Source organism: Choristoneura fumiferana, chromosome Z (assembly GCF_025370935.1).
Source record: "Choristoneura fumiferana chromosome Z, NRCan_CFum_1, whole genome shotgun sequence".
Classification (NCBI taxonomy): domain Eukaryota; kingdom Metazoa; phylum Arthropoda; class Insecta; order Lepidoptera; family Tortricidae; genus Choristoneura; species Choristoneura fumiferana.
Genome location: NC_133472.1, coordinates 1,605,168 through 1,633,158, shown reverse-complemented (window position 1 = coordinate 1,633,158; position 27,991 = coordinate 1,605,168). Strand labels below are relative to the sequence as shown.

The 27,991-nt window shown below is 40.9% G+C and overlaps 2 protein-coding genes across 3 annotated transcripts in view; both read right to left on the bottom strand.

The window, feature by feature from the left end:
- Positions 1-1,239: 1,239 nt before the first annotated feature.
- Positions 1,240-20,430, bottom strand: LOC141440503 (uncharacterized). Its single transcript, XM_074105032.1, has 13 exons — positions 20,154-20,430; positions 13,813-13,898; positions 12,925-13,021; positions 12,260-12,396; positions 10,931-11,684; positions 10,460-10,547; positions 9,499-9,627; positions 8,161-8,323; positions 6,799-6,965; positions 4,556-4,685; positions 4,081-4,237; positions 3,417-3,559; positions 1,240-2,082 (listed from the first exon to the last, which is right to left on the bottom strand). The coding sequence occupies exons 1-13, from the start codon at positions 20,407-20,409 to the stop codon at positions 1,963-1,965; spliced, it is 2,427 nt and encodes an 808-aa protein (XP_073961133.1). The 5' UTR covers positions 20,410-20,430; the 3' UTR covers positions 1,240-1,962.
- A 2,789-nt stretch (positions 20,431-23,219) lies between these two features.
- Positions 23,220-27,991, bottom strand: part of LOC141436700 (uncharacterized) — a 28,791-nt gene continuing 24,019 nt past the window's right edge. Inside the window, exons 10-11 of one of the 2 annotated variants that reach the window (XM_074099835.1) lie at positions 26,048-26,078; positions 23,220-23,497 (exon numbers count right to left, since the gene is read on the bottom strand). In XM_074099835.1, coding sequence (XP_073955936.1) covers positions 26,064-26,078 — 15 coding nt within the window. In that variant the 3' untranslated portion in view covers positions 23,220-23,497; positions 26,048-26,063. The remainder of the gene's footprint in view (positions 23,498-26,047; positions 26,079-27,991) is intronic. The other variant, XM_074099754.1, reaches the window with a different exon arrangement.

The following is a 27,991-nucleotide window of genomic DNA, read 5'->3' as shown; positions in this document are numbered from 1 at the left end:
TGTGTTAGAGGGAGAAAACCGCACAATCGTAAAACTTCGAATTGAAACTTTTAAAATAGTGTTATTTATTTTGACATATCGGGTTTGACCACGCACAAAACCATTGAACCTGCGAACCAATGAAGGCTAAAAGACAGGCGAAACATCGCTAGATGGCGATAGTACCGTGAGGTTTTTTGACGTTACGGTCTTGCTTGCGATTGGCTCATTTAGTTATTAGCATTTAATATCGGTAGATGGCGTTAGTATCGGGAGGTTTTTTGTCGTTACGGTCTTGCTTGCAATGAGGGCTATCGCGAATGAATTCGCCGCTAGAGGCGCTAGTGTAGCGTGAGGTCTCCGAAATGAAAAAATGAAAATGAAATGAAATGTCAAATCTCATAGTTTTTGGGTGAGTTACGCGGTTTATTTATAATTAGAAAATTTATGTGAATATTTTGCATTACCTGAAATTAATTATGGCAATTATGCGTTAAGGGGCAATGAATGTCTGTGTTTTGACAGTTTTGTTTTTCGGAAACTTTTGTCCTCCCTTTTTTTCCGGACAAAGCGGGACTAAGCAACATTGTGGTTGCTGGATATTTTTATGGTACGGTTTTAAGGTGTTTTAAATATGATTTTAATCTAAACTTTGTTTTAACGCCCGTAATAACAGACTCTGAAAGCCACACTTAAAAACCTCACGCAACAGTGCGCCATCTAGTGAGACAAAAAACGATAGCCCTCAATCAAATTTAGGAAAAGTGGCTCCATCAATTTTTTGATGATTCTGCCAGTGTCGAGGTTGACAGAGACACGATGGGTAGGTGGACGACTTGATAGATAATCAGCCAGTTTTCGGTGGGATAACTACCAGTTACTATCTGAAATGAGGATACGATACACTAGGTTAAACTAAACAATAAATACATGAAATAATTAGATGATGAGATACAGTAAGCAAAGATATGACAGTTCACTACAGGTAATAAAACATTGAAACGAGAATGAACATGGAAAAAAAAAAAAAAAAAAAAAAAGACTACATTTACAATTTAATTTTATTTTTAGTCAAAAATTTGTCTAAAATTTCACAAAATGGAGAGAAAACTAAAGTTAGGAGAAAATTAATATTAATAGGACGAATAACATCACGAGGGAGGATACTATATAAAGGAACAGATATTTTTGTACATTCCAAAAACATATGTTCTAAAGTTCCATCAGCCAAACCACATTCACAGATGACGATAGCCCTCATTGGCTCATTTAGTTATTGTCAATTACAAGCAAGACCGTAATGTCAAAAAAACTTACGATACTAATACAATCTTGAGGTATTCGCCTGTCTTTTAGCCCTCATTCAATGGTATGTGCGTTCACAATCTAAAAGAACTCTAAAGACGTATTTGTTAGAACATCAACGTAAATAATATTGGTAACTAATAAAAATCAGTCAAATGGTACAAAGTCTCTACGTCGATACACCTAATGTCTAACAGTGATATGATATGATGATGATCCGACCGATTTCGGCCATTGCGACCACCTCGACTCCTAGTTAGTTATTTGGCACTTTTACGTCGTCGGAGTCGTCAGAAGCGGTCAAATGCGCAGGATATATTAAGGTGCGCAAGCGATTGCGCAAATGTCTAACAGTAGACGTCCTACGGATGATATGAGGAGATGATGATGAAAAGTGGCATAATGCACCTTTTTTTTCTATTTGTCAATTTTTTTTTCCAAATAACTTCAGGCAATTAGGCAATTTAGCGACCACTTGCATTGAGTTGGACACTGAACCTTATTAATTTCGTAATACGTCACAATTTCCATTGTAATTATTAAAAATACGACCAGCTTTAAAAATATTCTTTGCCAGGTATGTATTCGATAGCTGCTTTTGATTCTGTGGTAGTATGCTCCAATAAAAGGGGCCTTATTAAGGGTTAATCAAATCAATAACAAACAATAACACTTATCCTAGGAGCTAGCACAGTCTGACAATCTTCTTAGTAGACTGCAGCATGGCATTTCTACCAGTAGAGAGAGCAGTAGCGACGCCAGTAGCGTCAGAAGAGTAGTTCCCGCGAAGTACGACCACTGGGGAGGAGAAATATGGGATTATACTTGGTTTGGATAGGTATTTAACTCAGTAATGATCGTGATAGTCTAAAACAGTGACGTTGAGTGACGACGAAGTAAAGTGACGTAGATAGATCACTAGCAATGATAAAGATAACAGAAGTTATAACAAGATACTTATACAAAACCGGCCAAGAGCGTGTCGGACACGCCCAAAATAGGGTTTTCTAAGGATTTCGTATTTTATATGGAATCTTCCAAGTTTAGGTAAATTTTATACCTTAGGCTGCTATAATTAAGAGTAAAACTACTACTAATTCTCAAGCAAACTTAGCCGTTATAGTTTTCCTTGAAAGTTTGTTATACTTACTACCATTCTGATTTTTTTAAAATTTTTCAACCCACCGGTTTAGATTTTAGAGGGGGGACGCTCGATTTTAATGAAAATTTGCACTTTAAAGTTGAATATTTCGCAAAAAAATCAATGACTCGAAAAACCGTCTTTGCAAACCCCTAATGGTTTTAAAAGACCTATCCAACGACACCCCACACTATAGGGTTGGATGAGAAAAAAAAATCACCCCCACTTTACGTGTATGGGCGGTACACTAAAAAAAAAAAAAAAAATATATTGTACCATTATTGCATAGTTTACATATAATATCCGTGCAAAATTACAGGTTCCTAGCATGGCAAAGCCGCGCGGACGGACGGACAGACAGACATGGCGAAACTATAAGGGTTCCGTTTTTGCCATTTTGTCTCCGGAACCCTAATAAATTAGTAGAAACAAAATTAAGTAAGTAATAATAAAATGAAAACAAAACTAATTGACCAGAGACGCAGACGCAACCGTGTAACAGCGCAAATTTTTGCCATAAATATAACGCGTGGACAGGAAAACACGAGAGACTTATGAGGTTCAAAGTCAAAGTAAAAGTCACAATGTCTTTATTAAATTTAGGCTATAACGAGCACTTATGAATGTCAAAAAAAACTACCACCGGTTCGGAAAAACCTCTGTTGAGAAGAATCCGGCAAGAAACTCAACGAGGTATATTTTTTTTAAACAGATTTACAATATTATTAAATGATATGTATACATCACAAGTATTTAACACAACTTTATTTCTAACACAGTAGGTTCGCTATTTGAAGGGATCGCTAATGCGGATCGGAATTATTTCCAAATATCCCTGTCCATGATATAATCATTAACTTTATAATACCCCTTAGATATTAATGTCTTCTTGACAATAGATCTGAATTTTGTATCTGTTTCATTTATAATATTTTTTGGAATTTTATTATAAGGGTTAGGTTAGGACACTGTTAGGACGAACAATACTCACAATACACATAGTGCTGGAACACAGTGCCCCGTCCATGCTGAGCAGGACAGTTCTGGTGACGACGCCATGCAGAAGAAGGATGCTATAGCAGAGCCGGCTAAGCGCTGCCACCGCGCTGCTGTCCAGAAGTCGACGACAAAAACCTGGAGATAACACATAATAATTAAATATTTCGAGGGTAGTTGAAGCGGCAATGGGCGGGCCACATCTAATAACCGTTGGGGAAGAAAAGTTCTCGAGTGGCGACCGCGAACCGGAAGACGAAGCGTTGGCAAGCCTCCCACTAGGTGCAATGGACTGATGACATCTTGAGAATAACGGGCAACCAGTGGATGCAAGTGGCGAGTTGTCGTTAATTGTGGCGTCCTGAAGGCCTTTGCTCAGCGGTGGACGTCTTCTGGCTGATGATGATGATGAAATAGTCCGTAGTGCAGACCACAATAGGACGGCAGGCCCGGCCAGATGCAGCAAGAAACAGGTCTTGAACGGGCTCCCCCGGCACGGCTGTCGCTGCAGAGGCCTATTGTCTAACACACTTGGAATCACAATCGTTTTCACCTCTTTCTGTCACATGGTATAAGACGAGGGTAGAAAGAGCCGAATGCGATCGCGACCGTCAGCATGTCAGACACTGGCTTCGGCACTGACAATGACGCAGTCTTACCTGCGTAGTCCGTAGCGCAGACCAGAGCAGGCCACAGCAGGACGGCAGGCCAAGCCAGGTGCAGCAAGGAACTGGTCCAGAGCGGGCTCACCCACGGCACAGCTGATGCTATCGCCAGCACTGACAGCGATGCAAGCCAAAGGCACGTGGAGGCCGACTAAAGATAAGTGAACGAAGAATTAATCAAAGTAAATTGTACAAAATTTAAAGCGAAAATTTGTGTTTTGAGGGGAGAAGCGGGTCGGTTCAAGACAAGTTGGTCAGAAGTGTCAAAACGCGCGCGTTTTTAGGTATTTTCTTTGTATTACTAAAACAAATACATATTTTACAAAATATTACGAGTATAGTACTTATACGCGATAGAAACATCTACTTACTTAGTTTTCTATCATTTTGTCGCTTGTCATATCTAAGAGTGCGCCAAGGACAGACTCACCCGGGGCACCTAGATAGCTAAGGCCGGTCGTGAACTCACCCGGGACACCATGAGCTTGCCCCCCATCCGCCGCACCAGCCACCCCCCGAATATGCCGATGAAGTAGGGCGCTATGCGGGCAAACGGCCGCTCCATTATCAGACGGTATGCGGCAAACGCGTCCGGTAACCTGTTGACATGAAAGTACCTAATAATCAAAGTCAAAGTCTACCACCTACCACCGGTTCGGAAAAACCTCTGTTGAGAACAATCCGGCAAGAAACTCAACGAGGTATATATTTTTTTTAAACAGATTTACAATATTATTAAATGATATACATCACAAGTATTTAACACATCATCATCCCAGCCTATATACGTCCCACTGCTGGGCACAGGCCTCCTCTCAGAACAAGAGGGCTTGGGCTATAGTTTGGGTTATAGTAGGATTGGGAACTTCACACGCACCATTGAATTGCTTCGCAGGTTTGTGCAGGTTTCCTCACGATGTTTTCCTTCACCGCAAAGCTCGTATTTAACACAACTTTATTTTTAACACAGTAGGTTAGCTATTTGAAGGAATCGCTAATGCGGATCGGAATTATTTCCAAATATCCCTGTCCATGATATAATCATTAACTTTATAATACGCCTTAGATATTAATGTCTTCTTGGCAATAGATCTGAATTTTGTATCTGTTTCATATAAATGTTTTAATTTATGAGTACTATTATTTATTTTTATTTTTAATGTCATGAACATTCTAACATAGTCTATACCAATAAGTAAATTATTATGGTAATATATTATATCATTTAATTAGGTAAAATAAAATGTACTTTCAAAAAGATTTTTTTAGAGTGCCTCCCGTAGACGTGAAGTGGGGGCGATTTTTTTACGTTTAAGTATTCCAGCATTTCAAAACCGCCTCTTTTTTTTTTGACACATTTTTTACGAATCGGCTGTAGAGAATTCCTTTATTTCTACCAGATGACTATAAAACTGTATCAGAATACTCGGCCATTTTCCAGAAATGTGTCCTGAAAAATGAGCCGCCCTTTTCTACCCTCATCCTACACAATTTGTCAGAATGAAGTACAAGTACAAGTGCGTAGACACCCCCCCCCCCCACACACACACACACAGTAGCATCTTCCGAGCGTCGACGCGGCGCTGCTGCCGAACGCCGGGCTTACGCAGCGCTGGCGTCGCGTCGACGACGCGCGGACGCTGGTACGACGTCGACGCACGAAAGACGCTATTGTGGGGTAACTTTTTGGGTGGAATCCACATATCGCCTCGCACCCTTTAGAAAATGATTGGTTAACCATCATCATCATCATCCCAGCCTATATACGTCCCACTGCTGGGCACAGGCCTCCTCTCAGAACAAGAGGGCTTGGGCCATAGTTCCCACGCGGCCCAGTGCGGATTGGGAACTTCACACGCACCATTGAATTGCTTCGCAGGTTTGTGCAGGTTTCCTCACGATGTTTTCCTTCACCGCAAAGCTCGTGGTAAATTTCAAATGTAATTCCGCACATGAATTTGGAAAAACTCAGAGGTGCGAGCCGGGGTTTGAACCCACGACCCTCTGTTTGAGAGGCGATAGGTCAAACCACTAGGCCACCACGGCTTTTTTTGGTTAACCATACGCCTCAATAAAAGCATATACTCATCGAGAAAAGCTCTTTTTCCTCGAAGAGCTCGTTTTTTTTGCTTTCATGTCAACATCAAGATGAAACGGACTGTACCATCGTTGCCATAAAAATTAAAATACAAACCCATTACGACCACGAATCCCCGAACGCTGCACACAAATTAAGACTTCCAACACCCAAAGTGTCTATTTAAAAGACAGTATTTTCTCTAAAGCAGTGATTCCCAAAGTGGTCCAGGTGGACCCCCAGGGGTCCACGGGAGACTTGCTGGGGGTCTACGTAGGCGTGAACAAAAAATGGGGGTCCATAAGATGTTAATGGGGGTCCACGAAAATTTATCTGCTTTTGATAGTAAAGAGCCAAAATGTAAGCATATATAGTTTTTATAAGGGCCTACCTACATTGTTTTAAGTACCTAACCAAGCAGATAATATTTTAATAGGGCAAGCGACTGGACAGAACTCAGAAGCGACACAATTTTTATTTTTTGGCGACTTAAAGAATGTGGTAGAAATGTAGCAGCAGGGGGTCCACCGAAACCAGTAAAATTTTGAAAGTGGTCCACGAGATAAATAAGTTTGGGAACTACTGCTCTAAAGCCTCTGGTTTCGAAGTGATATTAGAGACAGCGTCTTACTCACACGCGGCCTCGCTCACCCAAGGCGGCAGCGACGTCGGCGGCGCCGCCGGCGAGCCCCGCGAGCGCCGCCAACGCTAAAGCGAGCCGGTGCCGCGCGATCGCGCACAACAGAGCGCCAGCCGCATGCAGCTGCGTCTCGGCTGTCAGGTACCACGATATTTGGAGACACTAAAAATAGTAATTTTACTAAATAGAAAATTTACAATGTTATATTATACACATTACCTATTAAACTAAAGATAAATCCTGACTAAATAAAACAAAAATGTCAAATTAAATAGAATAACAAATTAATCAAACCACAAATAATCAAAAGAAACCAAACAATGTCAAAGAAAATTAAAAAAATAATTACAACTACAAAAATAAAGAGTGAGGCATCCTCTTTATAAAAAAAAAAAATAAATTAACCTAAACCTATAACATAACCTACAAACTAAGACCTAAACTACAACCTAAAAACCACCATTCCGCGTCGTACCCGGCTCAAAGGTGCCCATAATGCCAGCCACATTTCCCCGCTGTATGGCCAGCGCCACCTGGTGAACCAGGTACGACCCGGAGCGGGGGTCGCAACCCCTGTCCCGTAGCCTACGGCCCAGCTCCCACACCAAAGACTTCGCTTCAGCCCCCCAATTATGATTATCATGTAATTTTATGATTTAAATTCGGGTTTTGTTTCGCGTACCTTGATTCTAGATCTTAGAGAAGCTTAATATTTCGGCACAGTTGCATGCGCCTTGATCACGAATGCATGCGAAGCGGTAAAGTTTCGTGTGCTCTGCCTACCCCATTTGGGAATACAGGCGTGATGTTTGTGTGTGTGTTTTTTTATTTATTATACAGATTTTTCATTTAATAATAATAGTTGTATTCATTTATTCAAGTGATATGACTCATTTTGTTATCAATTTATCACACTGGCCCCGACTCATCTCCACCGAACATCAATAAGGGCAGCAGCAGCAGCAGAAATGGCAGAAACTGCCAAAGCAGGAAAATACAGTGGTCACGGTGCCGAATATGATTTTGTACCTTTCGGCATCGAGACCCTTGGTCCGTGGGGCCCTGGCGCTCTGAGTATCTTCAAAGATCTATCAAAGAGACTCAGAGATACCACAGGAGACCGCAGAGCTGGCAGTTTCCTCGCTCAACGCATCAGTCTTGCGATCCAGCGGGGAAATGCTGCCAGCATCTTTGGTACCATGCTGCAGGGTCCATATTTAGATTTATTATAGTTTTAGCTTATTTAATTTTGTTGTACGTAATATACCTTTTTTTTAGTTGGACCTGTATTGTTCTGGAAATTTAAATTAAATTCATAATTTATCTTTATTTATTAAAAGTCAGTTAAAAACCTCACCCGCTCCTCTTGGGGGTACGCGTTAGTTATGTATAGGATGTTCCGCCACCAGGTGGCGCCGCAGTCGTGGTCGCGGCCCGGCAGCTCCAGGGCCGCGGTGTGGCGAGACACCCGGCTTAAGAAGGCAGCCAAGAATACTGTGTACACGTAGGAAGGGAGTAACCTGTAAAATAATGGAGAATGAGCGGTCCGAGGCTCACCAACGGTGCTGGCTGAAAATCAGCGCTGGGGTGTTTATTATTAACGCTTCAGCATTATGCTGAGCCAGTGTCCTATTCACAACCGCAATGACACATACTTTCCTACGTGTTGTCTATTTGTACTTAATACTATTGTCGTGTCTTGTGTTGTGAATAAATGTATTTTCTTTCTTTCTTTCTCCTCTTTTCTAAGTATGGACCTTGGTCTACAAGCGGCCAAGGATAATTTTAATACTCGTATCTACATACAAAAAATTTTGACGTTTAGACATATCTTAACTTCTGTTGCGAAAAAGTGCAGTAACATTAGAGCAGGGATGTTACGGAGCTTCGATTCCGTTTCCGTTAAGTCGGAACTTACGTTTGATATTAAACATCCGTTTCGGTTCCGGTTCCGTTACTTTTGAAACGGGAGTTATATCGGATGTCAATGCTTACCGCGGCGACTGGACAAGAGCGGCGTACATCAAAAACAAATAGAAGCCTAAATTATGGTAACGTTTCTGACACTCGCGATCACAATCTAATGACAGTTTTTGTATTCGAAAACTATCTTCTCTTTTAAAATATGGCTTTTCTGTCCTAATTAATAGGACAATTTCGCCAGTGTCAAGGTAAACTCTCTTTGAGAGGGACGTTGTACGGTGATTGTAGTTTTTGCAACTTGATAGTAAAATTCCAGAAACCACGCGGAGACCACTTGCGTATTAAAAAAGGTTAGACACGAGAGCAATATAGAATTTTGGGATCACTGTTCACTGTTAAGGTTAATCGCCGCATAAAACACTATCAAAATTATACTTCAACTAGCCAAAGAAACAGAAATAGCAAAATTAGATATTGTCTACATCCGCCATCTTCGAATGCTACAAATCGAATCCTGAAAACTATCATTTGATTGTGATCGTGAAGCAGCAGTGCTTGCACTCTTGTGTTTCGGCGTGGATAGCAAGACAGCCGGTGAAATTACTGGCACTTGAGGTATCCCATCTTAGGCCTCTAGGTTGGCAACGCATCTGCAATACCCCTGGTGTTGCAGATGTTTATGGGCGGTGGTGATCTCTTACCATCAGGAGACCCACTTGCTCGTTTGCCATCCAGTCGAATAAAAAAAAATCTTCCATTTCATCGTCGTCACCTCACAGCCCTGTTGGTGATGAAACAGACGAGCTGCAGCAGCTGGCCGCACGGGCCGCCGAAGCTGACCAGCTCCTCGACGGAGTACTGGCTCTTCAGGTAGAAGAAGTGGTAAGCGCTGAAGAGCCCGCTGGGAACAAAGCCGACAAGTTAAAAAACACGAGAGCGAGTGGTTCGCGCACCGAGCGCTTTGAATGTTACAGTCAAGGGCAAAAATATGTATCATCATCCCAGCCTATGACAGGCACAGGCCTCCTCTCAGAATAGGGCTTGGGCCGTATTTCCCACGCGGGCGCAGTGCACATTGGGAACTTCGCATATATATACCATTTAATTACTTCACAGGTTTGTGCAGGTATCCTCACGATGTTTTCCTTCACCGTAAAACTAGTGATATATTTTATTTAAAGAACTTCAAAAAACTCAGAGGTGCGGGCCGGGGTTTGAACCCACGAACATCTGCTTGAGAGGCGATAGGTCAAACCCACGTCAAACCACAAGGCCACCAAGGCTTTTTAATAAAAAATTGTATACAATCACAAAACAAACACTCCATCGGAACTAACCGCTCACCCGGACAAGAAAAGCCGAAAAGTTTCCCGATGAGGGCTACGGCATAGATGTCGCTAGTGTCGCTGCTTAAGTGGCTAAATAAGAAACAAACAAGCTGAGATATGAGGTGCATAAGAGAAATTCGTGTCTGTATCGTTGTCCAGCGGTGGTGTAGCGGTATAGCACACGGCACGGAATGCCGAGGATCTAGGTTCGATTCCCAGCGCTGGTCTTATTTTTCTGGTTTTTCTGTGCATCTATATTCCAGTTTGTATTTTCGATATAGGTTTTACGGGATGACCGTAAAAGTAACAAAAAATTTGGAATTGAAATAAAAAATAGAAAAAGATTCCAAAAAAACAATCTTAAGTACTTTAATACTTTTACTTATATTTTGATCATTACATTACCTGACGAACAGTAATGTATCGAACGCTATGGAACCAGTAGCGAGGATCATATACACGTTGTTCTGACGACCCATGTTGGTGTCATTATCTGAAACATATCCAAAGTCCTACTTAAGTATATAATAAATACGAAAGTTTGAGAGTGAGTGAGTATGTTCGTTACTCTTTCACGCTGAAACGGCTGAACGCATTTGGATGAAATTTGGTATGTAGATAGCTGGACATCTGGAATAAAACATAGGCTACTTTTTATTCCGACATTCCCACGGTATAGAACGCTGGGCTCAGAGTCATGAAATTTGACACGATTGTTTTTAATGTAACGTCAATGAAAACCACGATTTAATTTTCGGGAATTCCCACGGGAATTTTCAAAAATCCCGGAATTTCAATTCAGCTGCTGAAACTAATGATTTACGTGTGCGCAGGCGCGGGTAAACTCTAGTGATGTATATAGTTACTAAGGCGCACCTGACAAATAACTGGTCACTGTGGCCACATGTAGAAACACCACCCAGAAAGTGGTGATAATCCGCAACCCATGCATGACAGACAAGTCTTTATTCGCCATATTCGTGTTAAATAACCTCTTCCAGCTGTAGTTCAGCGAAAAACAGAGCAACAGATGTTCACAGAAATGCCTCTTCCCCACGAGACTGGGGTACGAATTGTACTTAATTCTGGGGCAAGCATCCAAGTTTTCGTTCATTTTAGGATTGACGCATTGCTTCTTGTATTTCCCACAACGTTTGCAGCTGTTCGTTTTGTTCTCCAAAGTCATTACGTCGAGCGTAATGCAAGGAGGGCCACTGGTTTTCATCTTCTGGACACTGGCCAAGTTGATGTTACTAACATTGTTTACCGCCAATCTCTCCATGTCGACCACGTTGGAGTTGCTGTTCAAGTCGTTATTGTACTTTTGGACGTTGAAACTCTTGGTTTTTGAACGCGGTTTGCATTTAATCATGTTGTTTTCTACCAAGGTAGCTAGTAAAGATAGTAACAGTAGGAAAACAGTGATAGAAATGATGACAAGAGCTTGGATGTCTCTCGAAATGTCGTAGGTTTCTTCGATGCGCCGCGAGGATATCACTTTGACGGTCCGTGGCACTGTCCTGTTGGTCTTCAGGGTGTCTGTTATCATGATGGAGAAGTTCATGATGGCAGAGATGTCCTCGGGAGTGCAGGAGCGCGGCAAGCATACACCTTGGACTATTTCTTGGCTCTGGAAATAATTGATAAAATCTCAATCGAGATTGGTTTTTGGAGTATTTTTCTATTTTTTATTTCAACTCCAAATTTGTTACTTTTACGGTCATCCCGTGAAATTCAGCTTAAATACAAACCGAAACATGGATGCACAGAAAAAAACCAGAAAAATAGACCAGCGCTGGGAATCGAACCCAGGTCCTCGGCATTCCGTGCGGATAGGGGTACAGACACGAATTTCTCCTATGCACCACATATCCCAGCTTGTTTGTTTCCTATTTAGTCACTTAAGCAGCGACACTAGCGACATCTATGCTGTAGCCCTCATCGAGAAACTTTCAGCATTCCATTGGAACTAACCGCTCTCTGTCTGTGGCACCGTAGCTCTAAAGGGTGGACCGATTTGAATATGGTTTTTTTATTTTCAATCAGGTTTTCTGGCGATGGTTCCTAGAAATGTTTCAGTAAAATCGGTTTAGTCGTTTTTGAGATATTGAACTTTGAAGTGACAAATTCGGGGGGGTTTCCAACTTTATGTTGGTAAGGTTGTTGAACATAATACTTAGTCTGTTTTGCTCCTTTAGACCATACCTTAGCCATGGAGAGCTTGGTGATGTTAAGAGTGAGACGGACGGTAGTGAACGCGAGGCGGAGTGGCGGCGAGCTCACGGACGCCAGAGCTCGATGCACCAGCGGGTCTTGCGCCGACATAGTCCTCCACTCTTGCCCTGGGATCAAAGATAACGCTCTTTTCATCTCCACAATGATACCTATACTTAAACACACACAGTCAAGCAAACTGAAACGCGTACCAGGGTGAATTGGTATTACTAATGTCATGTTGACATCCTATACAGCTGCCATAGAAATCATAGTCAAACTGATTATGAAAAAGTTCCATCTTGGTACGCAAATCAGTTTCTTTGCTGTACATTGGCTTGCATAGTGTGGCTTCCAGGTAGACAGTTGGTAGGTTGGTTGGGTTGGTTGGAAAAGGTTCCTAACGGTATGGGATTCAAATTTCTCAACTATGATACAGTAGGTACAGACGGTAAGAATACGTATAAGTTACACCCAACTGGGCTATAGAGGTACAGTCGAGTTCATAAACTTGTGAACAAAACTTTGACCAAAAATACCTGAGCACGCTTCTACGCCGTAAAATGGAGTCGTGTTCAGATATTTTTAATCAGATTTTTGCTCACATGTTTATGAACTTGACTGTACTGTACCTACGAGTAGATATAATTACTTGCCGTGGGTGAATTCCTTCCGTAACACAGCGTTGAGAAACGCGTCGCTTTTATATTTCTCTAATATTTCCTTGTCATCTTTACTACTTTGATTTTTATCCTGAAAAAAAAAATTTTGTAATCGTATCATTCCGATAAAAGATTGATTTTAATGTATTGCTATGTACAGTCAACGTCAGAAATAAGTGAACAATTTAGTACCTGGTCATTTTAACGTCATGTTTGGAAACCCATACGAAATTGTGTACAGACTGAAAGCGACAAGGTACAAAAGTGGTCACTTATTTATGACGTTGGCTGTACATAAAAAGTCTTGCTTGACACCAATGAGGGCTAAAACACAGGTGAAATATCGCTAGATGGCGTTAGTATCGTGAAGTTTTTTGACGTTACGGTATGAATTCGCCGCTAGAGGCGCTAGTGTAGCGTAAGGTCTTCGAAATGTCAAATATTTATAATTAGAATAATTTTGTGAATATTTTGCAATATCTGAAATTAATTATGGCAAATATGCGTTACGGGGCAATGAATGTTTGTGTTTTGAAACAGTTTTGTCTTTCGGAAACCTTTGCCCTCCCTTTTTTCCGAACAAAACGGGACTACGCAACACTGGTGCATGCTCGATATTTTTATGGTACGGTTTTAAGGTATTACATATGATTTACAATTTTAATTTTGTTTTCACGCCTGTAATAACTAACCACTATACCTACTTCAGGCAGGACCTTTGTCTACAGTGGCGCCAACTGGTGGCTAATAACTTAATGAGCCAATCAAAACACCTCACGATACTAACGCCATCTAGCGATGTTTCGCCTGTTTTTTAGCCCCCATTGGTTCGCAGGTTCGAGGGTTGCGTGGTCAAGCCCGATACATGATCTGAGATCTCACCAGTTTTAAACACTGCTGCTTGGATCCGAGCCAGTGCCGGCTTCCGCTGTATGCGCCGGAGTTGTAGTGCCCCGACGCGTCCGCCGCTTACGTAAAACAAAATCAAAACACTAAGTTAAGCAGTGTTTCCACCGATAATGTACGAGGAAGTGGTTGCGAGAGGTGTTTTTCATTAACCAATAGAAACGCTTCATTTATGTACGCATTCTCACACAGCACATCTCTGGTGGAAACGCTGCTTAAGTAGTTATATACTCGAGATGGGCAAAGCAGTGCTTTGAAACGTACTTAATGCCACTTACTTTGTATCTCACAAATTGAAAATGATAAAATATAGCCAGGTAGGTCCTGTCCGCTCTGCGAATTTTCACAACGCGATATTTATTCGCACGGTTAATATTCCGTGCTTTACACATAATTTCTTCGTGATTTTTTTACCGCCGGTGCGGATACTCGTATAAGATTAAATGTGTTACAGAATGAGGGCTATCGCGAATGAATTCGCCGCTAGAGGCGCTAGTGTAGCGTGAGGTCTCCGAAATGTCAAATCTCATAGTTTTTGGGCGAGCTACGCGGGTTTATTTATAATTAGATTTTTTTTGTGAATATTTTGCATTACCTGAAATTAATTATGGCAAATATGCGTTACGGGGCAATGAATGTCTGTGTTTTGAGACAGTTTTGTTTTTCGGAAACTTTTGTCCTTCCTTTTTTTCCGAACAAAGCGGGACTAAGCAACACTGTGGTGGCTGGATATTTTTATGGTACGGTTTTAAGGTGTTTTAAATATGATTTTAATCTAAACTTTGTTTTAACGCCCGTAATAACAGACTCTGAAAGCCACACTTAAAAACCTCACGCAACAGTGCGCCATCTAGTGAGACAAAAAACGATAGCCCTCATTGCGGAGAAAAACCGCGCAGAATAAATTCACAGTACGAACAGCAGGGCTAGAAACTCGAAACTCGAAGTTCGTGTCGTGCGGTCCTTTGACACTTATACTATTTAATACGCGAGCGAGAGGGACGGTACGATACGAACTTCGAGTTTCGTGTTTCGGAGTAGGCCTTCTGGGCCTTTATTTGTCGTGTTGTCGACACGATGAGCGTCTCTATGCTTGTTTTGCGACATAACACAAGCAGTCACAATATAAAATGTATGAAACCCATACCGTTCTGATGCGTTACGGCACAACACGACAAATAAATGTGAACCGGGCTTTAAAATTTGCTCCACTCCCCAACTTTAAACTACCTACCAGCACTTTGTTTTTCGAACTATCCTTCGAAAAAGATCTTTTGATAAGATCGAAACCAGTCATTTTCCTGGCTTATAATCGTGAGTTGAAAAGTTTAATTTTTGTAATCAAAGATATTCTAAAACACGTCTAAACACCATAGCGTGATAGCAGTCATTTCAAACAGCTCGGCTGTTTGTCAACGATTACCACGTCAACTCTCTCTGCAATTATGCAATTAAAATAGATTCTACATCATTTGTTTTAAAACTACATTACTTGATGGAGATGCTAATGATTGCATGTGTGTTTAGTTTTTAATTGTTTTTCACAGCGCGCATTGACTTCGGTATTTGCCGTACCACTAATCTATTCATATTATAAAAGCGAGTTTGTGAATAAAGGTGCGGCACATGACCCTATTTTGAATTTCCCGCGACACAAAAAGTAGCGTCAAGTCGCCGTAGCACAGCAGCGTCAAGATGTTCTTGGTCTTGGAAGCTAATTTACAAAGCTAGCCCATGAAGAGAAGAAATTAAAAAGTGGCAACGCTGTAGTGTCATCCCGTTCAAACCAGGGAGCAAAAAAAGAGAGGTCACTACAGTGTTGCCACTTTTTAGGGTTCCGGAGCCAAAATGGCAAAAACGGAACCCTTATAGTTTCGCCATGTCTGTCTGTCCGCGGCTTTGCTCAGGGACTATCAATGCTAGAAAGCTGTAATTTTGCACGGATATATAGGTAGAATATGCCGACAAAATTGTACAATTAAAAATTCAAAAACTTTTTTTTTAGGGTACCTCCCATAGACGTAGAGGGGTGATTTTTTTTTCTCATCCAACCCTATTATGTGGGTATCGTTGGATAGGTCTTTTAAAACCATTTGGGGTTTGCTAAGACGATTTTTCGATTCATTGATTTGTTTGCGAAAAATTCAAGTTTAAAGTGCAAATTTTCATTAATATCGAGCGTCCCCCCCTCTAAAATCTAAAACGGTAGGTGGAAAAATTTGAAAACATTCAGTAAGGTAGTCAGTATATCAAACTTCCAAAGAAAACTATAACGGCTAAGTTTGCTTGAGAATTATTAGTTGTTTATGAGTAAATAGCAGCCTAAGGTATAAAATACGAAATCCTTAGAAAAATATTACTTAATGTTTTCGTAATGGCTACGGAACCCTATTTTTAATTTCTACTCTTTATGGGCAAGCTTAGTTGGACTTGTAGTAGGACGATAATTAGGAGCTAAGTGGCAGTCGTGCGTGGCAGTGGCACAAATAAGAGAAATCGGACCAAAAAAAAAGTGTTTTCCGAAATTGAAAAGGGTTTTTTTCCAGCGATAAAGCGCCTACAGACTCACGCCGAGAACCCCCGAGAACACCCGAGAAGCGTGAATGTGATCGCTTTCTCGCCGTCTCGTTCTCGCGCTCGCCTGTTCTCCGATCGGTGTCGGTATTTTCAAAGGGTTTCTCGGGCGAGACACGAGAACGGTATTACATTCTTGTTCGGTCTCAGTGCGACCGTGGACTTAATGTCTGCAATGTCGTCCATTCCGGATAACGATCGAGAATGCAAATGAGAAGGTCGGGAGTGTAGATGCCTTCTCGGTTTTCGTGCAATTTCCTCGGCAAGACTTCTCGCCGAGACTTCTCGCGTGAGTCTGTAGGCGCTATGAGATTTTCAGCTTTGTCGCTATGTCACGTGGCCAGATTTGACACTGGAAACGAGCGTCGAGCGGCTGCATGTGACCGCACCTTTACCTATGTGTGCGTGCAGTGCGTGTACTGTCGTAAATAATGTACCTACACTCAGCGGTACAAAATGTGGTCCACTCTAGTTACAAAATTACCTGTTACTGCATACATTTGAGGGCCAGATTTTTTGCCACTCAGTATATTTCCATCGGTAAAAGTCAATCTCAATCTGAATTCGACGGTATTAAATTAGTGATATTTGTATATATTACACTTCACTTACACGCAATTCTGGGGGGCCACTACGAAATCCGTATCGTTCATCTCTCTGTTGGGTCTAACATCTGGTAGCATGGTGTACGGCTGTGTTGCTCTGAAGACGAGCTCTGATTGAGTTCGAAACGCGTCAGTGTAGTGTGGTGGTGATATATGGGTTCGTGTGATTTGTGTGTGTTCTTACAGTGTGGAGGTGGAGGTGGAGGAACTGCATGACCAATATCTTGCATAAACATAGCTACTTATCATAACATGTTTCGAGTGAACAAAGTAATTATGATTGTTTTTTGGAGTCTTTTTGTATTTTTTATTTCAACTCCAAATTCGTTACTTTTACGGGTATCCCGTGAAACCATATCGCAAATACAAACTGAGACATGGATGCACAGAAAAACCAGAAAAAGAGACCAGCACTTGTCCAGCAGTGGTGTAGGGGTTATAGCACGCAGCACGGATTGCTGAGGACCTGGGTTCGATTCCCAGTGCTGGTCTCTTTTTCTGGTTTTTCTGTGCATCCATGTCTCAGTTTGTATTTTTGAACAAAGTAATTGTTTAAGTTAATTGAAATGGACCTCCGCAAAGTAACGCCAGCAGGGCTACTACGAAACTCGGAACTCTAACACTATTTAATACGAGAGCGAGAGGGACCGCACGACACGAACATCGAGTTTCGTAGTAGCCCTGCTGATTCAATGGATATTAATCATTGTGAACGAGAGTCTATTAGAAGCCCGAAGACGAAGACTGAGGGCTTTAATGAGTCGATGTTCGTAATTCTAGTACCGCCCGTGCGACGTACAATGTTTTTCATCACATTTGCGAGTACAATTGTTTATTTTTAAGACAAAGCTCCCCTGCACAGCGCGCCCGAGCTGCGGGAGGGGGTGCGCGTGCAGCAGCGCCGCGCGGAGCAGCAGCGCGCGCAGCACCATTAGTACGGGCGTACGGGCAAGAACCATATATACCTTATATAGTATATATAGTATGTATATATGTATATATGGTACTTGGTACGGGCAATGACTCATTTACCGACCTTGGGCTTCATGACAAGAAAATTTGTACGCGCAATGACTCATTTACCGGCCACAGGTTTCATGACAAGCACGTTAAGGTCGAGGGTTTTATTTGAGGGGTTGCAACCAAGGTAGCCTGCATGTTACGACACTGTTTACGAGCAAGTCTGATGAAAATAGTTTAACTCATCTCTAACTGGCGATCATGACTTGGGTTGTACAGTAGTTACTCATTATACAGTGCGACCACTGAACTGTGGCGAGCGTTACTCTCGAAAGCCACCATTAGCAAAGCAAATAAGTTTTTTCTAATCACGCACATGATTTGATGCGTTACCGGCACTTCGGGTTTATGAACTTGGCGTTAGATCTAGTTATGCAAGGGCCTAGCGACACGGAAAGGTTTGAATTGAATCCGTCGTCTTGTAATAATTAGCTTTATGATAATTCATTTATTTGTTGCTGTTTATCGCCCTGTTTATATTTATTTTATGTACATAGATGTATTTCTGTTACGTTTTAATTTTCTGGTCTACTTTTGATGCGCAACCTGTTGTAAACTAGTCCTTCCTTCTTTCTGTAAAAAAGGTTGCCTGTAAGATATCGCTCTTAAGAGATAAGGCCGCCTATTGCTTACCTTGTTATTTTTTCTCTGTGTTTCTGTTTTCTGTATCGCTTACTATTTCTGGTGTACAATAAAGTCTTTGTATTGTATTGTGTCGATGGAGCTCCACCCGCTGACACGAAGCTCCTACCAACCTAGTATAGTAGAAGTATACTTCTATGTGATTTTATGAACTTGGCGTTAGATCTCGTTATACAAGGGTCTGAGTTTTTCGCAATTCATGTGCGGAATTACATTGGAAATTTACCACGAGCTTTGCGGTGAAGGAAAACATCGTGAGGAAACCTGCACAAACTTGCGAAGCGATTCAATGGTGCGTGCGAAGTTCCCAATCCGCACTGGGCCCGCGTGGGAACTATGGACCAAGCCCTCTTGTTCTTAGAGGAAGCCTGTGCCCAGCAGTGGGACGTATATAGGCTGGGATGATGATGATGATGCAAGGGTCGAGCGACATGGAAAGGTTTGGATTGAAAGCCGAAATCGGCAGGTCAGCACGGAGAGCTAGGCGATGGCGATAACGGTGTCGACTTCTAGTGTTTTTGGCTTGACTTAACAACAAACCTAAACCTACCATGTTTCTTAGTCGATTAACATTGGGGGAAAACGCCATTTTGAAAACAAGCTTCAGTAAAAAAAAATCAGAAAAAATGTGAATTTGGAAATAATTTTGGAAAATAACGATTCTGGTCAATTCATCTGTCAAGTCAAGCCCGATAGACTATGAGGGCTATCACGAATGAATTCGCCGCTAGAGGCGCTAGTGTAGCGTGAGGTCTCCGAAATGTCAAATCATAGTTTTTGGGTAACGCGGGTTTTTTTTTATATTTGTAAATATTTTGCATTTCCTACCTGAAATTAATTATGGCAAATATGCGTTACGGGGCAATGAAAGTCTGTGTTTTGAGACAGTTTTGTATTTCGGAAACTTTGGTCCTCCCTTTTTTTCCGAACAAAACGGGACTACGCAACACTGTGGTTGCTCGATATTTTTATGGTACGGTTTTAAGGTGTATTAAATATGATTTTAATCTAAGCTTTATTTTCACGCCCGTAATAACAGACTTTGAAAGCCACACTTGACACTTATTAACCTCACGCAACAGTGGCGCCATCTAGAAAGACAAAAAACGATAGCCCTCATCGCAAACAGAATACATGCATTTAATAGGTAGGTGTACCTTAACATTGTTTTTTTGGAATCTTTTTGTATTTTTTATTACTAAGAGTTTTTGAGCGTCACGATTTAAATGGGTCCCGACTGTTGAACTTTAAATTAGCTACTTAACAGAGTTCTAGACCACGACTTATTTTCTTCCTTTTAGTTTTGGCAGTCAGGTTTTTTTTTTTTTTTTTTAATTTAATGTTTTTTTTAAGTAGTAAAGATAAATACAAAATTAAATATTACCTATTTACTTTTCGTAGTTACGTAGTTTCTTAAGTTACGAGCGTACATACATTTATGTAGATGTATATAGATAGATAGTTACAAAAACTCACCTATGAAGGCCCAAGCGCGTCCTCTGCTGAAGTCCTTGAAAAACACTTTAACATCTTCAAAACAATCGTCGTTTATATTTAAATGCACGCCGTTACGCATAGTAGGCCATGCTCTAGCCAAGTAAGAAGTGTCATAGAGGTTAAAAAAACTATCCAAAACATCGCCCCTAAACTGCAAATTACGTTGTTTTCTTCTAGGACTATGCTGGCTAGTTACTGTTAGACAAAGTAAACATATTATTAGTAATTTAGTCATTTTCTTGGAGCATTTACGTGCGTGCGCTCGCGCCGAGTTGAACAACTATTATGAACGGTGAACGCATCTTCGACGGTTAGAAATCTCTAAGGTTCAGTCTACTTCGCAGTGCGCGTGCGCGCGTTCCGATCAAATTCATTTTTTTATATGCTTTTTAGTGTCCCAATTTTAGGCAAAGGCTGTCGATGGTCCCAAAAAAAGGTCAGTGAGGGCTATCGCGTGTGAATTGACCACTAGAGGCGCTAGTGTAGCGTGAGGTCTCCGAAATGTCAAATCTCATAGTTTTTGGGTGAGCTACGCGGGTTTATTTATAATTAGAATAATTTTGTGAATATTTTGCAATATCTGAAATTAATTATGGCAAATATGCGTTCCGGGGCAATGAATGTCTGTGTTTTGAGACAGTTTTGTCTTTCGGAAACCTTTGTCCTCAATTTTTTCCGAACAAAACGGGGACTATGCAACACTGTGGCATGCTCGATATTTTTATGGTACGGTTTTAAGGTGTATTTAATGTGATTTTAATCTAAACTTTGTTTTCACGCCCGTAATAAGACTTTGAAAGCCATGCTTAAAAACCTCACGCAACAGTACGCCATCTAGTGAGACAAAAAACGATAGCCCTCATTACTAGACATGCGCCTTTAATTTTTTGGCTGTACCCTATTGATATAACCATACCAAATCAAGTGAACTTGATCACTGCTTTAAAAGCAAGTTAAATAAAAGCAACGTACAGTCGCGAACGGGGATTGTTGAGCTACTTACAACTTTTCCTAATTTGGCCGTGTACCTAGGTGTACCTAATGCTAATTCTGGTTTATTAATGACAATATTGAAGGGTCCACGGAAAGAACATCTAGCCACCTTATTTTTAAATTGAGATTTCAATCTCAAAATGTAGAGCTCGCAAAGCACTACAACTTACCATTGAATTAAATAATCCGAAAACATTATAAAATATCTCCTCTCTTGCTCCACTCCTGCCTATCAAAGGCGAGCTCCGCCATCCCACATTATAGGCATCTAAGTCGTCCCTCCATCTCCTCTTCGGTCTGCCTCTAATACGGTATTCGTCACTAGGGACCCATTCCGTAACAATTTTGGCCCAATGTTATGGGTTCATTCGACAGACTTGTCCAGCCCAGTCCCACTTCAACTTGGCCGTCTTTACGCCCACGTCAGCAATTCGAGTCATTGAGCGCAGCTCAGTGTTTTTAATCCGGTCCGTTCTTCGGACACCAAGAATGCTACGCTCCATTGTCCGCTGGCAAACCTTGAGTTTGGACTTTTGAGCTTCTGCCCAGCAGTGGGACACAAAAATAGGCTAAAAAAAAAAAATATTTTAATAATATATATTTTTTTAACTTTTAAGCAAATGGTAACCATAGTAATTGTTCGTGATGAGTAACTTTCAAATCGATCATCGTTCATCCACCATTAGGTACCTCTCGTATTTCGTTATCTAGTTTTTTTATACCGTACAACGGCAAAACCTACTAGACACTGGCAAAATTGTCCTCCAATAGACAGCCATATTTTTCTATAAATCTAATCTTACTTTCAAACCGCTATAACTCAAAAAGTTGCTTAGGTGACGAGACATTATTTCCGTGGACCCTTCATTTACTACGAATATGTACAACTCTTGATAAATTTTGAACAGTGGCGAGCGGCCCAATCCCAGTTGCCGATTAGAAAAATAATTCATGAACACGGGGCCTTCGGCTGGTTATATCAATCGCTCTGGATAGCGTAATGATTAATGAGTGATTAACATGCAATCACGGAAAGAAAAAACTGTTTGCTCTTTTAACACATTCAGCCCCAGTAACACAATGTCTGTGACTTTTTAGTTCTTACTCCTAAGCCAGTGACACGTATTTGTGACTGCTGTGGGACATCCGTAGGCATAGCGTAAGAGTTTTGTGGATCATCACATCACATTCGGCTCCGGCAACGTTCCGCTAAGCCTTTACGCTATGCCAGCCTTTAAGAGGTACGAATTCTCTTGACACACATGCGTGTTACCGGCGCATATGAGTACGAATTTTTGATCATAAACGTCAGTAATACAACGTTTTTGTGATCAAACCGGATCAACCGGATTATGTTACGTCTGTGACTTCTTAGTTCTTACTTCTATGCCAGTGACACCAATTTGTGACTGCTGTGGGATATGTGTAGGCATAGCGTTAGAGCTTAGTAGATCGAAGCCGGGGCCCAACGTGTTAACTTGTTCCGTTCGTATGTCAGTAACTTAGGTTGGTAGAAGTCACAAGAGACCAAAGAGCTGGCAGCTTTCCCGGAGAAAGAATTAGCTCCTCCATTCAGAGAGGAGCGCGACCAGCATCTTTGGAATCTTGCTTTAGGGCGACTTCCTTTTAATATTTTTTTATCGACCTTCATTAGAAATTTTGAAGGTAAAAACCTTGCAAGCCGAATTTTACCCACTACCAGTGGTCAGATCGACTCAAAATTTGGTACTATCAAAGGCAAGAGTAGTCAGCGAAAAAGGTTGTATTAACCCTTTTCCAGGCATAGTGCATGTAGCAACCACATAAATGTACACAAATATTCGACCTTACTAAATATACAATATGGTACAAAATAATTTGAATTCGTTAAAAACATTATTCGTTTTTAAATTAATCCCTCATTTGGTACGTACAACAACGTAAAACTATGATTTATTTTGTGGTAGCAAATCTAAATCCGCGAGGCCTGGAAAAGGGTTAAAAATATTTTTAACAAACACTTGTTTTTCAGCCCCCCCCCCCCCCAACCCCAAACAAAATAAAACACGCACCCTGTTAGTAATAGTATTTATTACCTGCAAAAGACAATAACTTACTCCCTATTATTTTTATTTCATGCACTTATGTAAATACAATTAGCTAGATTTATGTTTATGATACTGCAATTAACATGCCACTCTGTAGTCTGTAGGGACGCTCACACACACACGGACAAATGACATCTGACATATATGACGCGGGCGCAGCGCGACGTTGATTTATTCATAGTATAATTACATCTGTCGGGGTCTCTTGTTCGGCCGCTGACCGTCGTTCATGAACCCACCTTGCTGTTGGCAAAAACAAAATCATCAATATACAACTCACTTCACTTCATTTAACCTTCTGAGGCCCGACGTAATAGTGTCTTAAGGGCGGTAAACAAGGAATTACGAACCTACGAATTACAAACTGCTGATTCAATGGATATTAATAGTACATTGTGAACGAGAGTCTATTAGAAGCCCGAAGTCGAAGACCGAGGGCTTTAATGAGTCGATGTTCGTAATTCTAGTACCGCCCGTGCGACATACAATGTTTTTCATCACATTTGCGAGTAAAATTGTATATTTGTAAAAGAAAAACTAATATTTTTTCAAAAATTGCCGATGCCGCTGACTGCGCTCTTGGCAGTGCCAGCTCCGCGCACAACAAACCCCCCCGCAGCATGTGATGTGCCCGACGTGCGCGCGCCGCGCTCCTGCACGCCATGCGGTATCACACTCATTTACCGACCACGGGTTTCATGACAAGCACATTAAGGTCGAGGGTTTTATTTGGGGGGTTGCATGTTACGACACTGTTTACGAGCAAGTGTGATGAAAAATTTGTTTTCACAATTTTAACCGAACATCAATCATGTAAAGTTATTTTTTTCAAGTCATATATATATAAATTACGCCACGCCCCACGAGGTTAACAGCTTCCCTGTCCGTGTGCCACCAATGTGGGGTAATTTCAAGCTCTTTTCCAGTGTCCCCAAAGTGGAAGCACACGTGTACGTGTGACTTTGTCAAATCACTATGTTTGGAGACAGTGAATATACTCGTTCTCATTCCCAATCACAGAAATTAAAAATGTTCTAATAAAATATTATTACATACCTAATACAAGTCTTTCAATTCTTTCGGATTATTTCGGACGATTATTGGGTTAGTTTACCTGTACGCTCCTAGAAACGTTTTTCATCACAACTTTGATTTTACGCCGAGTTCTAGGGCCTTGGAAGCATTTATGGATTGACTACGATGGATGAGTGAGTACTCATGCTCAATAGTAGCACGGCAGGGCTTGATTTAAGAAAATGATCGGTACTAGGACAAGTCCAAACACGTATTGTACGAACGAGCGTATTTTTTTGAGACGTTTGATTGTCTATCTACTTTTTCTTGTTTCTCTGTCCCGTTATCCAAAGGACAACAGTGATGGTGGTTAAAAACTGTTGTATAATATCTGTAATTATGTATGCAACTAATGTGCTTAGGATATAGATAGGTAGTCCATAAAATAATGGGCTTGTAAAGTCGAGTTCATAAACTTGTGAGCCAAAATTTGATCGAAAATATCTGAACACGACTCTATTGTAACGGCGTAGAGGCGTGTTCAGATATTTTTGATCAAATTTTTGCCTACAAGTCTATGAACTCGACTGTAACTACAACAAAAATGTACGCTCGATGACTTAACCACACAAAACAAACTCATGGTTTTAAAGAGTTGTCCAGGGGACGCAACCATGGCAACGAGGTACAAGAAAAGGTTGATCGAACCACACGCTGTATTTAGTTTATTACAAGTCCGGTTTTTCCCAGGCGACGAAGCTAAACAGGATTGCAGCATTTGACTATTATCCAACCGAAACCGAAACTGCTGCATTAGAAAAAGTTATAATCCGTCAGTTCTTTTGTCAATCATATAAAAAAACGTAATCATACAAAAAAAATATAAAGTTAAGAGAAAAACGTACGCCTTTGATCACACCGACTTAAAGTCACGGTCCCCCACTACCGAACCTGGACGTTCCTCATCTGTAATTTTTTGTTCCCTTGACAATAGAACAAAAAAAAAACTCCCATTCGAAAAAAAATCTAGCCCATAATTATTCGATGAATAGTCTAGTCACTCTAAAAAAAAGTGCACGCCACGCGAAAGCTCACCTTACCACTACCATGAATTAACAGTGACCGTACTCGATAGCGACGGCGTAAATTATTTGTATGGAGAATGAGGGCTATCGTTTTTTGTCTCACTAGATGGCGCACTGTTGCGTGAGGTTTTTAAGTATGGCTTTCAAAGTCTGTTATTACGGGCGTGAAAACAATGTTTAGATTAAAATCATATTTAATACACTTTAAAACCGTACCATAAAAATATCGAGCATGCCACAGTGTTGCCCCGTTTTGTTCGGAAAAAGGGAGGACAAAGGTTTCCGAAAGACAAAACTGTCTCAAAATACAGACATTCATTGCCCCGAAACGCATATTTGCCATAATTAATTTCAGATATTGCAAAATATTCACAAAATTATTCTAATTATAAATAAACCCGCGTAGCTCACCCAAAAACTATGAGATTTGACATTTCGGAGACCTAACGCTACACTGGCGCCTCTAGCGGCGAATTCATACGCGATAGCCCTCATTGTACAACGCCTCTACCGTAGTGGTACGCACCGGTTTCGTCCTAGTTTCAACCGAAGTCCAATTTAACGACGAAATTCGAAACCGAAAGTTCAGTCGCACGCGTTTAATACGCGCGCTATCAAAGCTTGCTCATTCTATAATCATTTCAACCGTTCTACTATTGAGCACGTGAGCAAATATGTGCAGCAGCGGTATTACCTGCAAAATGCAGTTCCTAAAACAGGTACTTCTGAAAAGAATGCAGAGATATTAACGGCAAAGAAATAGCAGACATGGCGGGATAAGTAATTATTTTTACATAAATCTGATAACTATAACTTGGCAAGTTGGTGTGTTACTTTCGGTAATACTCTGTCGCAGCGAACTTCAGCTGCACTTACCAAGTTTTTTTTTATAAATGCGGCAAATGCTGACTGCAACAGGGTTCTAACGCGTGACATGCACAAACTTGTCAAGATATAAACGACCTTGCATCTACTAAATGAACTCACCAACCGAAGATTTAACATGAAGTTAATATTTTGAGTTAGTGAGAGATTTTATAGCAAGTAGACGCAGGGTACATTTTATTAGATTTATGGCCCTATTCCACCATTCTATGTTACATTCCTATTGTTTTATGTGACAGATGTCTGTGGCGCAGTCTCTGTTTTATCTTCCGAAACAAATGAACAGCATCATAGATATGTCACATAAGATGACAGGAACTCAACACGAGAAGTGAAACGGGACAAACTGACTGCATTTCTTTGAACACCTTTCTATGCATTCGTTTCTGTAATGGAAAGCGATGTAGGTAAATAAAGCCATGCAAACCGGTAAGCTGAAAGCATCTATTGAAATTGTTGCAAAAAAATACAGTTTCGACACATTTTATGCTGTTAGTAAAAATGGTGCGAGTTAAAAGAAAAATGTACAGTCAAGGCCTTAATGTTAAGTGCATAAAGTCGTGTATACATATTTTTGTAACTTTGGCCGTGTCGATATCTTTGCCCTTGACTGTACAATGAGCAGCAGAAGTGCATGAATGGTTATGGTGCTCAATGCTCAAATCAATCTACACACGACTCTACTGCCAAGGTAATAAGTGCTTAGATTATTAAGCACCACAACTTCTCATTTACTTGTGATGCTGACTATATGTACTAAATTGTAAGTTCGGGGATGAGCATAATATAAGTAAATAGAGAGAACATTTTTTTTTATTGTAAATTATTTTAAGTTTGATGCAGTTGAAAAATTATACAGTGGTTATATAAAAAAATGCTACTTATTGTGACATAGCACAACATACAGGACAAAATACAATGATGCCTATCTATGGAACTGTATACTACTCAAAATAAAACTGGAGTCTGTCGAGTTTTAATCGGCAATCTTTGTAAATCTTAGGCCATAATTGTCAAGGCACAATCACAATCACTATTTCTTTCTGTCAAACGTTATTGGATGAGAGTGGAAAGAAATGGCGAAAGCGATCGTGTGCGCACATTACAGGGCCCACAGACAGAATAATCCTAACGATAACACTGAACCACAAAACAGATACACGGTACAGAAGTCAATCTCATACGTATGTACAGTCAAGGGCAAAGATATCGACACGGCCAAAGTTGCATAAATATGTATACGCGACTCTATGCACTTAACATTAAGGCCGTGTATACATATTTTTGCAACTTTGGCCGTGTCGATATCTTTGCCCTTGACTGTACTTCACTTTTCATACCTACGCTCGGCGGTCGCTCTAAGGTTGTCAACTATGGCTTATGCACCAAAAAACTACCGCGGTAGTGGCACTTGTATCTAGTTGTGGGATTTATTGTTGAGAATGAAACGGGACGAATGGAAATATAAATTAATATTAACTAAAATATTTTAATGTTAACGTCATTGTTATATTACGTCACAGAAAATATCTTGCGACGATCTCGACACTGATTATTATATTTGAAAGTATAATAAATTCGCATTCTGCATTATTGCACAAAAAAGTTCACAGACGCGTGTCTCGAGCGGATGGCACTCGCGCTCGCACTGGTCCCACTCGTTCCGAGTGACACGTTTCTATGTGTGCGTTGCTCGAGCGCTGAGAAAAGTATGTAGATTGATATCTGTACCTATCTGTTTTGTGACTGAACC

Coding starts and splice junctions, on each gene's coding strand:
- LOC141440503 (XM_074105032.1), bottom strand. CDS start 20,409: ATGACTAAATTACTAATAATATGTTTACTTTGTCTAACAGTAACTAGC. Junction 8,324..9,498: donor ATCACCAACAGGGCTGTGAG/GTGACGACGATG, acceptor ATTATTTTACAG/GTTACTCCCTTCCTACGTGT. Junction 2,083..3,416: donor GTTCCAGCACTATGTGTATT/GTGAGTATTGTT, acceptor TCTCCTCCCCAG/TGGTCGTACTTCGCGGGAAC.